A 16339-nucleotide genomic window follows, 5' to 3' on the forward strand; every position below is an offset into this window, starting at 1 on the left:
TTCTTTTTTTTTTATAAAGAAAAGCAATGAATTCCAAGAGGTTTTTCATGTTCTGATAAAAGCACAGGATTATACAGGTCATGGTTTACTTCTCGACAATTGTGGAGCCCATCATCTCTGGACGTGTCTAGCTTCATGCCGTACCTGGGAAATGCAAGCATGCCTGCATGCACATTTACGCAGACACACCCATACAGTTTGCGGTGCGCCAGCTTTGCCTGACCTGACCTGCCAGAAACGACAGAGGTGGAGTGTGGATTTGACACACCTGTCAGATTTGGCAGGACTGAGCTGGCTGCGACTGAGAGGTAGAGACAACTACCATCCCAGAGGTCCAAGGAGGGGGAGGGGCGAGAAACCACCAGAGTAAGAAAAGAGTCGGATTCTGAAAGAGGGAGACGCAGGAGAACAAGATGAATCACTGGAAGTCAAATGGCAGGAAAGCCAGGAGATGAGAGCTCACGGCTTAGAAAAAGGATTCGTCTGGGTCTTTTGAAGTGGAGGACAGACATAAGAAACCTGTTTATCCTTCTTCTTCACCGAGACACTTGCTGTTTTCGCATCAGGTTCCTGTTTGGACACAAAGCTGCAACTAAAGGTCAACGGCACCGTTGAATCCTCTTCAATGGGGCTGTGCGCGGGAGTTAAAAAAACAGACCTTTTGTGTCTTGGAATGCATGTGTGTGGAATGAATGTGTGACAGGAAGTTGTTACCTGAGTCCGCCAGTAGCACTGTGTCCATCTGTTGCTGTTGCTGGAGGCGACGGCTGATTGGCTAATGATGCTCTACTGGAGACCATTAGCCAGATCACATGGATGACTGGCTGGGCTTCATCTACGCTACGCAAGCACGGCTAATGATGGCGCAAGTGAAAAGCTACGGCTCGAGTCTTTCTGCAGAGCAGTGTGGTGTTGCGAGTGCACGCATGACTTGTTGGCTTTTATAACCTGCTTTCACAATTTCACTTGTTAGTAAAATATCACGTCATAAGGAGTTCTTTCGGAGCACACGGCTCTTTAATTCCACAAAGCATACGCCGCATCTTCTGGCTGTCCATTGCTATGGTTACACCAGCAGCCCGTTCAGCCAATCACGGGTTTAGCAGGGCAGCTTGGACTCGGTATGAAAAGGTGGGTAAAGGGGTCTTGGCTGGTTCCTTGTAGTTCATGGAATCTTGCATCTCCCGGAGCATACCACCTTGATGGAGATTCTGACCACCCCTCCACCACAATTAAATGATTATGATCTTCTCCTTCTGCTCTGTCCCTTCTCTCTCTCTCTCTCTCTCTCTCTCTCTCTCTCTCTCTCTCCCACCACAATTCTTACCATTTTCTCCCCCCTCATCCTCTCCAAGCTGAGGAGTGTTCCCGCTGTTTGTCATAATGACACAATCTCAGCCTCTCGTCCTCCATTTCTGCTTCCCTTGTTCCAGCTCCCTCTAACTCTCTCTGTGTCTCTGTCTTATTTCCCTCGATGCGTTCGTGGACAGAGAGACAATACCGCTCCCTCTCTCTTTTTTTTGTGAGACATTTTTCTCAACTCTCTCATTACCCCTCTCCCTCTCGTCCATGCTTGTTCAACCTATCAAACCATCTCACTGGGGCTCCTGGTCTCCCCTTCTCCTCTCCTCATTTACTCTGTGTTACAACGTTGAGATTAGGTTGTCTGTGCCATTTTATTTCTCAGTGCTGCTTTATTGTTTTAGACTTTCTCTCTCTGTCTCTGGCTCCTTTCTCTTTGTTGCTTTGGACACAGTGCTGCTTTTTGTATACTGACCTGTGACCTTGAGAAGCCACATTGGATAATGGGCAAACAGCAACCAATACCGTAGACCTGTACTTTAGTGCTTATTATTAGCCTTTCCGTCTCCCTGCTTGGCCCTGGTCACTATGTATTGGCCCTGTCTCTATCTCTCTGTCTCTCTGTCTTTCTACCTGTCTGTCTCTCTAACCTTGAAATAACCCTTTCATTCTTTACTTTTACCACCTTTAAACCTCATCCTTTTCCCTTTTCATTTATCTTCCCCTCCCCATCCCCTTTTACAGATGAGATTGAGATGCTGGAGCGCCTTTGGCTATCAGGTATCTGCCATAATGACAAAATTGAGGTGATGAGCAGTAAACTGGATATTGACAACATGGCTGGGGTCTTCTACATGCTGCTGGTGGCTATGGGCCTAAGTTTGCTGGTGTTTGCCTGGGAACACTTGGTGTACTGGAAGCTTCGCCACTGCATGGCCACCAGCTCTGGCAAATTAGACTTTCTCCTGGCAATCAGCAGAGTAAGTGTTTTTATCTTTGTGTGTGTGTGTGTCTCTGTGTATGTGTGTTTTTGTGTTGCGTGTTTTTAGGACTGGCACACCAAAATATCGTTTTTCAGACATTCTGTTAGGTGTTTTAGAACCGATGCGGATCCACATTTTTGCTGCCAATGTTTAACTTTTAACCCATTAAACCTATTAAAACTCCTACAATTTAGTGCAGTCATACTATTCTACACTATAAAAGGACAATATTATTGGAACAGACATGTTGTACACTCACTGTGTGAGAACATGTGTGCTCGTGCCTGTCTGCCCTTATCTGTTACTGAATGTGAGTGCTGGAAAGTGTGAGGTCCAGGGTCAATTCAATTCCACTTTGTCACCTCGAGAGATTAATTGAAATTCAATTCCGTTCGCACCCTGGATATCCTGTTCCTTTGACAGTGACCTTGACTGAAGAAGCCCCCACCATGTGCATTGGATTATTGTAGCTTCACTGATAACAATTTTTCACCACTGTGGTCGTAATTTATGCATTTCTATATGCAATTCCACTAACCAAACAATGCACAACTGTACTATTAACAGGAATAGATAGCAATCTTGCAAGTCTTTAAAACTGAACAAAAAAAACACTTCTGTATTCTGTATATTCCTATATTTGCATTTAATGTGTTGGACATTATATTCAACTAAATACAGTTTATTTTATTTTATTTTACTTTGCTTATAAACTCTGTTTCTCTGACTCTGGTCTCGATTTGTTCTCTTTTTCTCAGGGCATGTATAGCTGCTGTAGCTTTGAGGATGAAACGGCACCAGGTGGAGCTAAATCTTTGCCCACTCATCACCACACAGCGATGGTTACAGTCCCGTCCCAACCGCACGTTGTCTCGACATCTATGACCAATCCAGTCATTGCCATGGCGCAACAGCAGCAACCTCCGCAACAGCAGCAACCGCAGCCCGTCTACAAAACGCCTCTACCGGGCTCTCCTCCCACCGTGGTGCATTCTGGAGCAGCACTGGGTCCCTCCAACACCCCCATTGCTGGTGCACCCCTTCCTTGCTCCACCTTCCTGCCCCGGCCAGACCGCAGACTGGCAGTGGTGGATCGCTGGAGGCTGCCCAAATCTGCTACAGCCACCAACCCAATGGCTGTAAGGGGGACAATCACTGACATGGGACCCTTTGCTCAGAAAGTCCCACCGAACTGGGCTTCAACAGCTGGAGGGGGTGGGGGACTTGAAGGCTATAAAAGATACTATGGTCCCATTGACCCTGAGGGACTGGGGCCCTGCATGGAGCAGCAGGCAGGGTCCCAGACCCCCAAGACTATGCCAAGGGGCCACCCCCAACCCCCTCCAGCCAGTGTGGCCTTCTATTCAGAGAAGGGCATGGACCACGGGGTGGGGAAGAGGGTGGTGGGAGGTGGCAGTGGAGGTCAGGGGAAAGGGGCCGGTAAACCTCTGGGCACTCCCAGATTGCCGCCTAAGAGTCAGGCCCCTCTGCCTCCTACACCCCCGCTGCCACACCCCTCTCCCCCTCTCCCCTCATCCTTCTGGAGGAAGCGTAGGCCCAAGAAGCCCAAAGAGCCTGGAGGGCCTCTGTATGAGAACATTCTGCCCCTGGGGCAGAGGGGAGGAGCACGAGATGGAGTGAGGGAGGGAGGAGGGAGGAGGGCACGCCCCCTCTCTCCCCCGCTCTCACTTCCTGTGCCAGTACCCCTCAGCCCCTCTTACACCCCTCCTTCGCCCTCTGCATCTTTGCACTATACGTCCTCCACTTCTTCGTCAACCACCTCGTCCACATCCACGTCCTCGTCTGCTTCATCCTCGCGCTCCACCTCTCCCACCTACTCTTACAGCTCCTCTAGGAGCACACGGGACAGGACTGGAGGAATAGATGGAGAGGACGATGATGACGACGAGGAGCTGACGGAAGAGTCCAGCCTCCTCATTGGTAGGGGGAGGGAGAGGGAACGCTCAATTCTTCAGCCTCGTTCCCTCAGCCATGGGCGCCTGCCGCCACCCATACCCCCCAGGAAACCACGCTCATCCTGGGGTGACAGAGAAAGGGAACGAGAGAGGGAGAGGGGGGGAAGCCAACTGTCTCAGCTCCAAGAATGGTGGGCCAGCTGGAGTGAGCGAGAGAGGAGTGGAGTGGGTGGAGATGCTGAGAGGCAAAAAAGGGAAAAGAAGAGGAGGAAAGAGAAGGAGAAAGAGAAGAAGAAGAAGAAAAAGAACAAAAAGAAGAAAAAGAGGGAGGAAAGGGAGAGAGAGCGAGAGAGGGAAAGAAAGCGGCGAAAGGTGAAAAAGAAAAAGAAAAAGGAGCTTAAGACAAAGAAAAGGAAGAAATCTATTGGGGGAAGACGCTCAGAGCCAGAAGAGGGAGATGTAGAGCCAGAGAGGGAAGGGGAGGTAGAAGGAGACAGAGAAGGAGGAATACAAGACTACTCGTTCTCTACGCAGTATCGTAACACATTTGGGGAGAAAGGACGGGATTCATGGGAAGGAGACAGGGAGAGAGGAAGGAGAGAAGGAGATGATGGCAATGACAGGGAACAGGAGGACAGCAGCAGAAGCAGGGAGAGGCGTCCCAAATCCTCCCGTTCCCATTCTAGGCATCTTATCCCCAATAAACGTTACCCTAACCTCAACAAACTCCCTGCATCTGTGAAGTTTTGGGTGAATGGAAGAGGTGATGATTCTAATACTCCTCCAGCTTCCCTCCACCCACTCCTTCCGTCCTCCAAGCGGAGAAGAAGCAGCGGGATGGACAGAGACGACAGTGGGAGAGTTGGCGAGCGGCGTCCTTTGTTAATGCATTATGAAAAAGATAAAGCACGGACAAGAGAAGGGCTTTCCTTCCCTGAGTGGGAATCGGAGGATGGCGACGAAGATGAGGATGAGCAACAGGAGGAAAGGCAGAGGGTGAGGGAGAGGGTGGGGGAGAGGGGTAAGAGAGCAGGTAGGGGGGCAGTGTCTGAGTCAGAGAGAGACAGGGCCAGGGCAGAGGACAGTTATTCAGACGATGGCTCGTCAGGGGAGTTTGGTCGTTTTGAAAGATACTGGGAGGGAGGTGCGAGGGGAAGCAGCGCGGGGATCGGGGGCATAGGGGGAGGAGGCTGGTTCTTTGGCACCTACCCCTCCCGAGAAAAAGGGGGCAGTATCAACAGTCGGGATGATTCCTTACTGGGAACGCGGGCGGAGGGATGGATTGGTGCTGATTTTTGGGGGCCAGGGACAGGAGTAGGTTGGGGCTCAGGGGGAGGGAGTGGAGGGCTCGGCTCACAGTGGCCGCCACCCCCCCCGGCCTTCCCTCCTCCTAGGAGGTACTGGTCGATGGACAAGATCCCTGTGAAGGGTGAGAAAAAGTGGAAGAGTGGAGGAGGGAAGAGCAAGGGACGAGCTAGAAACAGTAGGGGAGAAGCAGGACAGGCCACCATGTGTTCCTGCAGCCTTTATCCTCAACCGCATCCTTACCCACATCCCGCCAGCCACTCGCACTCCTCCCACTCCAAGAGAGGAGCCACTTCCCATAGCCAGGAAGAGCTTATCCCCCACTGCCACAGCTTCAGCGGCGGCTCTCGCCCCAAGCCTCTGCCCCCGAAACCGGATTCCAGTCAGGCCAAATCAGGCAGCCAATCTAACCTCAGCCTCAGCACACAGCCCACAGACCATCCGCCTCAGCCCTCGCCGTCGCCACCGCAGCCGTCCATGTCTCCCACCTCCCTACCGATGCCCATCCCGCCTCCCCCCTCCTCGGCCTCTGTTTCACCACCAGCAGGGGCAGGGATGGTCGGCCAGGGCCAGGCACAGGCTTCGGCCAGTGCCAAACTCCAGTATCAGAGACTGCGCTCGGGGCCACAGCCAACGAGGTTCTACTCCCCGCACCTGCCACTCAAAGCCAAGAGCCTGTGCTCTCGCCGAGGGTCGGCCCACTTCTCCAGCCTGGAGAGCGAGGTATGACAGGGGGAGAGGAGAGAGGGAGACGTGGGAGCAAGCACCACTGCTATTGAGAACCGTACCGCCATGGCAGCTGCAGCCAGGGATGACACCAGAGGTATGGCTGCCTTGGTAAACATAGGTAATCAATTAGCGACCATTACTGCGGCAACTGGTGGGGACGGTAGTTGTGCTGCTAGCGAGAGCAACTCCACCGCCACCCGCTCCATCGTAAGCGTGCTCGTGAGGGCGACGGTGAGACGGCACACCAGGGTGAGCTACATCCGTTTGGATGGTTCCCACGACGACGAGAGTGAAGGCGATGCTGCATCACGGGGGGCGGAAGCTCCCGAACTTATTCTCCGCTCAGAACTGAGCTTTGTGATGTCATCTTCGGTTCTCCTCCCCTCCCCGAGTCACAACTATGGATAAGAGTAGTCTCCAGCTTGTGAGTAATGATGTCATGTTTGTACACACAAACACACACACACACACATGCACAAACCCACACACACACACACATGCCCTCGTACACACTCGCAGATATATATGCTCGAAACGTCTCCCTCCCTCTGGCTTTGAGAACACACCTCGGTGGGACGTGGACAGACCCACCCTCTCCCAAAAGATGCCAGTGTTTAGTCAGTAGACTCTGGCTGCCTGTCCTCATTGGCTGTTGGCTTTTGAACTGGATTGTTGGACTGCGTCTTGGTCTTGGAGATACTTCCCCCACTTCTTCCCTTTTGTAAATCAGTTGATATGAAAAGCAATGCAGTCAGCTCTCTCATGCACTCTGCCTGCCTGATCACCTTTCACTGGGCAGTGAGGACAGTGCTAACTATTAGCCCTTCGACCTCCTTTGACACCGTCAGACCCACCTAGCTCTACCCCAGGACCATCTGCGTGATGTCATGTTTTACTAAAAAACCCTTTTCACCAAACAGATTGAACAGGAACCTCCTTGCCCTTCTACCTGTTGGAGCTTCTCATGTCTCTGTTCCAACGAGAGCTCGAACACAGCTGAGATTCAAAATATTTGAACAACAAACTGAACTTTAAAAAGAGAAATAACAATAACAACAAAAAAAAGACATGTAGCAGATTTATTTTTTGTCTGTCTATTATTTTCTTTCATACTGAGACTTTTGTCCCCATGCCCTCTTTTTTATTCTATCAATATATGTCTCTCATTGTGTTAGTGTTTGAATAAAGAGGAGGCTGGATGTGGCTTGTGTTGGAAGTGGGAAAGATTTAAGAGCGGTGCCAAATTTCCACTAAACAGCTTTAAGATTGGTTTCCAAGTAATTTGTTTTCATAGATTGCAGCGTCTCTTCTTTTCACATGTAAACAGTGCATAATTCCCCATCATGTTAATGAATTAAGGGGATGAATGGTGCAATATCTGCAATTGGCACTAGATGGCTGCATAATATTCAAGTGCGCTTTGGAGACAATTGTGCAAGAGGCTCGTGGTAAGTTTCATAATTATAGCTACATTATACAGAGCAAACGTTTTGCAGCTATGAATTTTATTATTTTTATAAAAGTGGCCCGTCAGGATTAATTCAGAGTAATTATTAAAACCAAGTGCAGTGCAATGTAAAAGCTCTTAGGATATTATTGTATTTCACTTCTATATTGTACCTTGGCAGAGTTTGTAGATGATGGATTATATGAAGCACAACATTCATTGTATTTTACAAAGATCCGTACCACAGTTGTAACCGCACAATTTACAGGTAGTATAACTTGCCAATGTGTGGAAAACTATTCACTTGATGTTAACTCATGTTGTTGTTATGGACAATAAAATTCACTGTTTCTAAGGCTCAAATCACAAAGTCCCACAGATGAGTGAGGTAATGATCTTGTGCTTTGACTATTTCCTTTTGGCAAATAAGACTGAACAATATACTGTGAATGTTTAACGTTCCAATTTGAGGTGCATATACAAGCTGAGACTTGACTGAATGCAGTCAGTAATAAGTCCCGTAATCGAGATCATCAGATGACTGTTTCACTTTGAGCAATATTCCCACCTTCAATGTGACAGCGATGCAATGGCATCTGAAACATTCTAATTGTTTTTCCTCTAGAACATTTGTTTCAAGAGTCAGATGCTCACATCTTCACTGATTTTTCTTTTGGGTGGATTGTTAAATCCAATTTGGTCAGATGTAATTGAAATAAATGAGTTAAAGTCCACAGCACCTGGCTCTGGCTGACCAATAGGAATACAAAACGCTATGTGTTCAAGGGACAGTAGTGAACTGTGGCGTTGGGCCTTCTGGGAGCTTTGCCAAAAGCCATCTACTGTTGTGCCAAAATTGTTCCAATGTTGCCAACATTGCGACGCACACACTACATTTTCCACATATCCACCTCCTTTCTCACACTAAGACCAGCCACAGCCAAGCTCTTCTTCTATTGTAGTTGAATGTAGCTTTGACATGATGTAGCAAAAAAACACCTACTTTAAGTCTTTGTAGCTTTTTGGATGCTGTTGATAATGGCTCGGAGGAGGGGGGGTTGGGGGAGGTGGTGTTGACCTGCTATGTGAGGGACTGTACGTTGTGTTTGTGCATGTCGTCACAGATCGAAAGGTTAGTCGACCTTCTCAATTCCCCTTATTCTCCTTTGCCTTTCAATGGCGGCAGGCTGTACCTTTGATCTGCACATGGATTGCTTTTTTTTCTAAGTCTGCGTGGGGCAATATTTTTTAAAAACAACATCTAAAATCTTGAGAAATGAAATTTTGAGAAATGTTTTTGCTGTTTTCCATCCTTTTGGAAAAGCAGAATCATTGCATGTTTAGCTGAATGAAATCAAAGAGATTTGCGATGTTGGTGGGGGGGGGGAGGGGGGGGTTAGTTGTTCAATTGTAACAAAGGCTGAGGACCCAGGTAGTAAGCTCGCTCTACTCCCAACAGTGGAAACCACCGCACCAGTTTGACTGGTTCCTGTGTATTAAAGCACAGTCATTTTCAACCAATCAACAGGGCTTAAACCTGGTATGTCATTGAGCATTATTGATTTCTATTGAGGCGCTAATACTTAAGTCTGTGACTGCATGAACAGAAGTGACTCTTAAAAACCCTCTGGCTTATTTTTGTTTTGTTTATTTTTCTTTTATGCTAAGAAAAAATAATATATTAAAATATACTATGTTTTTGAGAATGTACCATGTTATACTGTGATTTAACTGAGATATTTTATGTATTCAATTATCATTTGAATTATATCATTTATCTATAAAGAAATATATATGTACAAATAAATATATACATATATATACATACAGGTGTATATATATATATTAAGTTTGGTATATTTGGAGGAAGTGTTAGATGAAATAGTTTTAAATGTTTTAGCTTTGTAGCGATTCTAGACACTGAAATCATTTTTGAATTTCGACTCCTCCTATATGACTGTGAAGACATTAGTGCCTGTGACAAAAAAGACAAGTAAAAGTCTAAACTCTCTCTTCATCTGTATCTACTATAGCTATCAGTCTTTCACTCCTCTCGTACTACCTAACATTACTTTTGACACTCGCTGCTTTTACCCATCGGCATGTTTCTCTCACACAGTTTGCTGCCTCTTTTGCGTTCTCCTTTGTTGCTCGTTCTGGTTTTCATCAACAAGCGTTCTCCACCTTAAAGTTTGGTGATCATAAGGTGATCACACCACTTTGTTAATTAACCCACCCATTGACCTTTTGCTTTTTTCTTTGATCGTTTTCTTTTTCATCAGCTCATTCTTCTGTCTGTCTCTCACTTAGCAAAAAACAGAGACCAGTAGATACTGTGTTCTTGCTCCTTTTGACTGATTGTTGATGATGATGATCAATTCATTGATTGATGAAATAATTATTGAACAATGTTACTATTACTTATGTGACTGAATTGTGTATCTGACGACCATGCCACTGTAGCAAGTCTGGGCTGTACCACACCACCAGCGAGCAAATGAGGCCACAGTTGCTATGGTGTTGCCATGGCATTTTCATGGCGTTGCCATGGTGTCCTCCGCACCGCCTCCACCTGGTGCCTGCTGGGTAATATAGCATAATGTCCTTCACTTTCTCCAAAGCACTGGTCAAAATCTGCTTATGCTCCTCCCAGCTCAGTCCCGACCTTAACCAGTGCAAGGTGAAATACTCTAAAGCTCCCGTCGGAAGAATGCTGAGGGGCAGAATGGTGGTGAGCGGTCTGCTGTCCATGCTGATCTAGACTGGACTGGTTTGGCTTGAAGTGGCAACGGTATCGTGTTGATCACCTAATCTGTAAATCGTGGGTTTATGCTGCCCTGCATGTAATCCCAGAAGCTCTGGATCACTGATAGCCTCAAACAAGTCAGGACACAACTGCGTCTCTGCCTGTGTATTTCTAGTATTTAAAGTCTTGAGAGGATACATGCCATTTACTCCATTTGTATTGCATGAGCACTAGTCATTTGAAAAAACCCACTGCAGCATGGTTCTGTAATACTCTCCTTCACTCCCCCTCTGCTTTTTTCCCCCTCTACTGCTATTTCTGAAAGACTCATACGCTCACACTTTGCTGTGCATGCATATTTAACACACAATGCGTACATCACTCAGCCAATGATCCTCATCTTCCTCTAGCACTCACTAAGCTGCAATCTAAAGCTACTCCTCAAGTAGTCCGATCATCCCTCACAGGCACACGTGCGACACAATGCACGTCCGGCCACACACACCAAAACTGCTCTAAATTAATTTGTGTAAAATAACACTTTGTTAGTGGAGGAAGTTAAGTACATTCACTGCTCTGCCTGTTTTGAGCTATCTGTTTCTAGAGTTTGTGATATAGTCTTGCACTCTTGCTTCTCACTGTCCTGCCTGTTCTGATCCATCAATCCCCGTTTGGAGTGGTCAGGTTCAATTTGTTTTTCTTTGCTGACTTGCTCCTCTTTTTGATTTACCTCGTTGTCCCTATCTGCCTTGATTTATCACATTTACTGTCTGGTTGAATTGTATGTACTGAACAGTCCAGTCCAGCCTAGCACAGCGTGCTCCAGGCCAGTCCAGTTTCTGAGTTGTAAGCGATCCCGGGCGCAGCCTCAAGCTCATCCCCTCTTTCTACTGGCCCAGTCACCTGGGAAGCAACACGTGTGGCGCTCCGGAATTCAAACAGGGTCTTCATTGGCGCAAGCGGCCGTGAATTATATCAAGGAAACACAGGAGTGCCACACGTTACACTCACCAGGTCCAGGGTCTGCATGTTGCACCATGCCAGGCTTAACCTACCACAGTGACAGGGCACATATACCCACAGAAACCAGTGTGTGTGTGTGTGTTTCCAGCATTGTGCAAGGCCCACTTCTGCTCTAGTAACCTCGCCAGCACTGTAGGCCTACTTATGGGTTGCTAAGGCGGGTTGCTAGTGGGGTGATGTTGCTCCTAGCCCAGACTGGTCTGGTCTGCGCCCTAATTTTAAATGTGTTAGTTTATTTGACATTGTCTGTCTGGGGTGGGGCTGGAGGGTCAGTGCTGCACTTACTTCCTGAGAATTGCTTCATAAAATATGATTCTCTTTAATTAATGCCAGTGGTGCTGTGTTTCCTTCCAGTTCTTTTGTCACGATTTTGATTATAAATAAGGGGCCTTCAGATTTTACTGTGCGGGCGTGTGTGTGTGTGTGTGTGTGTGTGTTTTCTCTTGTGACGGTATTTTCCATGGAAGCTAATAGCCCGTCAGAACTCCTTCAAAGTAAATTTATGGAGAGCTCAAAGAGTAGTTTCTTTGGCATTCTGACAGGAAGTCTTCTGCCAAAGGATGTGTGTGCGGTATTTGTGCGCGCGCGTGTGTGTGTGTGCTTGCTTGCTTGCATATATTTCTCAGAAGTTTCTTGGTTCTTGTCAGACTTTAGCTTTGATCTGGCCGGAGCTGACCTAACACAATCCACTTCTTTTACCCTGAAAGAGAGCAACACACAGAACACTCGGCCTCAACTCTCAACAACAGCGGCTGAGTCAGAGCCACCCGACCAGCTCTGCTACAACAAACTTTAACAGTTTGACCCCAATGCAGCTTCCTCTGGAGACATCTTTAGACCTTTTGAATTATGTTTTAATTGGGAACCTTTATTGATGGCTTTTTATTTTCTTTCGTTGTGGTTGTTTCATGGTCAAATTTAGTCGAAAACTCAGAACGGTGAAACTGAATTTGAACTAGTTTCAACACTGTTTGGTCCTCTGTGGGGAAATCTCTTTGTTCTCAAAACCACTTTTGAACGTGGTCACTGATACGACTGAGTTCTTAAAAAATGCTGCTAAACCAAGCATGTCGAAACATCTAAACGGTACCTTACACATGCTATTGTACAAGAATGTTGATGGGGGTATCAAATATGTTTTGTTCTGCTTCCTGCGTGCCTGCGATCTGCTAATTAGCCATGGTTTGTCAGTGTGATGGGCTAATGGCTAATTGCATTGTGAGGCCACCGCGTGTACATGCAGTAATTACTTAACGCTCTAATAAGATTGAGTTACAGGCAGTATGATCACGGTGTCCCAAAACACTGATCTGGGGTCGGTGTTATGCTTTTCTCTCTGATGGCTACGATGGGAAAGTGGAGCTGATAAACGGATCCTTGATCTGCTACGTGGAGGAGTTATCACTCATCATTCATCTTAAAGCCAACAGTTAGACGCCAACGGTGATGGATTTGCTTTTTAGCTTTTTTTCAATGCAAATAAAATACAGGAAATGTACATTCCATTTAGCGATCTAGCTGCTCAGCTCTGCTTTTATCTTGAGTTGTAAAATGCGCACGATCTAGATCTGGACTGTTGATAAATAACTGCGGTCGACACAGATATCTGCTCCATTCTTTGCCCCTCCTTTTCCCTTCTCCTCCCTCTTATAGCACCCTGTCCTCAGTCAGCTCTTCATGGTCACACACACACACAGTACAGTGACTTATGAGCGGTGTTTGGGAAATGAATGGAAAGAGAGGGCTGCGTCCTGGTGCAGTAGATTGATCCCATACTGATCTGCCCCTGGGTCCCATGGGATTTATAACGCATGTCTGTGGTGCAGGGGTTAAAGATTTCTCTCTCTCTCTCTCTCTCTCTCTCTCTCTCTCTCTAGAGGGACACGAGCACCGCGTCTTGCAATGCGGTGCAGTGGCCCTTGTGCTCACCCTCCATCTCTCTCAGTATTCTGCCAATATCAAGGTCTTCTTCGTCGCTCTGTTTTGATTTCCTTTCAATTCTATTTCCCACGACTCACTCTGTCATGTCATTGTTCTCTACATTATAATATATTAATTATATCTCTGGTTAATCCCTTTTTTAAGATCTGTCCTTTTTTTCAACTGCATTTCACTGATGATGTCTTTGTTTAACTGAGCTTTTGCTGACACTATTGTCTTTTATATGTGTAATCCATTGGACTCTTTAGATATGCACGCACAGAATTCCTTAATTGTCGTCGGCGTACATCTGCACACACTGTTATCACACACATGCAGTACATGTGGAGGGGGAGTTTGGTTTCCCTTTCATCATCTGTGCAGCGCCGCAGGGTTGTACAACCCATCGGCTTGATCTCTGAAGTTGAAAAAGAAAACCCACCCAGGAACTCTTTCATCTCATGCGTTCTTCCCCCCCAAGCTTCTTTTCTCTGTCGCCGTTTTCACAGGAGCTGCACTGGACCGAGGTCAGGAACAAATGTGCTAACTGACCCACAGCCGATACGACACTGTTTGTTTTGTCTGTGTATTTAGGTGAGAGATAATCGTTTGTTTTTCCTCGTGTGTGTGTCTGTCTGTTTCCATGTGTCCATGCTTTCTTATCATCCATTCAAAACAGGCAGTCGGAGGAGAAGTTGGAAAAATCGGTGACGGATTAATTAGTTGATATTGTAAGAAAACAGAAACGCAGAGAATACACTGTAATTTAAGTACTTGTATGCAAATTCTGCCAGTATGTGTGGCTACATGTATGTGGCTACATACACGTGTGCTGGCTGTCCTCAAAAGAGCCGTCGATATGTTTGAAGCAACATTACCAGCGCATCTTGGACAAAATGATTCATACATCCTTGTTTGCCTTTGTGTGCGTGTGTGTGTGTGTGTAATGCCACCTACCCAACTGGGTTGAAGATTAAGATATCCTCAGACTTTACCTTGTTCTCCTCTCGCCTCATTATCCAATCTCCCTTCTTACCCCGAATCTCCTGCCCTCCTGCTTCCATCCTCCTCCCTGAGCACCTTCTCTTCCACACCTGCAGAAGTAAGGAAGGTTTCGCAGCTGAGGCTTCGAGTCCTTGTTAGTGTTTTGCACATACTGTGAATGGTAACGCGTAACAGCTCACATGCCTGTTTCACTGGTGTCAGTTGACGATCTATCGGCTTGGCGACGGCCCCAAACTCATTTCGCTCAAGGCCCCGACCTTGATAGAGCACACGTCTTTCACAGGATAACACAATCCTATTGGACGGCTCAAGCCGGACTTGGTAACTGTTGTTATGTAGGTAGATAAAAAAGAATATAAAAAAAGATCATGAAATGATAATATTCTGCTTGTCTAGTTCAAGCAGTTGTTCAAATTCAAAATTCATTGGGGAGTCAGAAACACAACGCAATATGAATAACGTTCATGTTCCTCTGTTCCTCTCTACTGTTAGATGTCAAAATAGGCAACTAAATGAAATTAGGCAATGACTACTATTTTTTGTTAAACAGCGTTAACAACTGTAGCATTTACTTTGTGTAAATGCCGTGTTTTCTTCACACATCTTCTCACAAAACATCAGTTTTTCAAATTTAAAGTTTCACCTCAAAATCAACCAACAGCTTTTTGCACATAAAGCAGCAGACAAGTATGCAAAAACAACATCCTGTAACATAGTGGTACTAAAGAAAATGGGAAAGGCAGCAGATTATTAACCCATGAGGCATGGGCGTTATATGTTACATTAAACTGGTTTAATGTATTTTCAGCCCTTATACCACTCTCCTAAATACTTGAATGTCCCTCGTAAGCCATCCACAAACCGAAATCCATGACTCCATGCGGTAAATTTGATTCAATGTACACAACTGTCTCTTATTTGTCCATAGGATTTTTCTATTTTAGCAGTATTTGTTGCTGAGAGGCAGGTCAGCAGTAAAGCAAATATTGAGCGCGGGCTTATTTGCTTCGGCGCTGGGAGTTTGTAGGCCATGCCGAAAGCCCTCGCCGCCTGCCAAATGTCTCATCTGACTGGCGTGGAGGTTTGTTGCTCCCTTCCAAAAACACGGTAGACCACTCTTCATTAAAGGAAGCAAATAGAAGCACATCCCAACAGAAAACCAATACAAGCAAACAGAGCCAATTGGTTCTGAAGAGACGAATTTAACAGGGTGGATATGATTACCTCAGACACCACTTCTCGCCCGGTTCCACAAACAACAGTTAGGCAAGTCAATTTGCTTTAATTTCATTGGAGGAGAAAGAACGCCAGCGAGCCAGCCAGGTTGAAGCGGTGCTCGACGTGAGTGAGCGTTCGTTAGACAATAAGGGATGCGTGTAATTGGTGAAGTGCCAAATGCCCCCCCCCCAAAAAAAGATTCCACCGAAGGAGGATTTTCTGTTTCATTAGGCCGTGGTCAGAAATAATAAGACGGCCATCTGTAGACTGAACGAGACGAGGGAGAGCGGAGAGAGGGAGGCTCATTGGGAAAGTGTTCATGATCAGAAATGGCAGCAAACGCTTCCAGTTCTGTCACAGAATATTGATCATTGTTAAAGTGGAGAGACGGATGTTGGTGCGTCTTCTTATTTGATCTGTAATCGTCCTTTTTTTCTGTTGTCATCTTGTTTATACGTTGCATTTTATCTTCCCCTCTATCCGCGCTTTTATATCATTTTCTGTCAAGTCATAATCGCGCCGGCCCAATCTTATGTTTTTCCTTCCGCCGCTGTGTGAGCGTCTTTTTAGTTTACAGCCTTAATGTATCACAAACACACACACACACACACACACACCAGCTCGCTTTCGTGGCCCGTGATCACACACTGTGCAGCGCGCTCCGATAGGCACGCAAACGCACACTGATACGGACACTTTATATTCACAAGTGCTTACTCATCACGCCGCGTGCAGCGGAGACGCT

At 46.5% G+C, this 16339-nt stretch overlaps 1 protein-coding gene across 3 annotated transcripts in view; it reads left to right on the forward strand.

The window, feature by feature from the left end:
• The window catches only part of grin2db (glutamate receptor, ionotropic, N-methyl D-aspartate 2D, b), a 42572-nt gene extending 30798 nt beyond the window's left edge, over positions 1-11774 (forward strand). For all 3 annotated transcript variants that reach the window (XM_078094899.1, XM_078094900.1, XM_078094901.1), the window contains 2 exons: positions 2047-2282; positions 3044-11774. In XM_078094899.1, the coding sequence (XP_077951025.1) occupies positions 2047-2282; positions 3044-6235 (3428 nt within the window). In that variant the 3' untranslated portion in view covers positions 6236-11774. The remainder of the gene's footprint in view (positions 1-2046; positions 2283-3043) is intronic.
• The last annotated feature ends 4565 nt before the right edge of the window (positions 11775-16339 follow it).

The sequence above is a fragment of the Gasterosteus aculeatus genome, chromosome 20, assembly GCF_964276395.1.
Source record: "Gasterosteus aculeatus chromosome 20, fGasAcu3.hap1.1, whole genome shotgun sequence".
NCBI lineage: Eukaryota > Metazoa > Chordata > Actinopteri > Perciformes > Gasterosteidae > Gasterosteus > Gasterosteus aculeatus.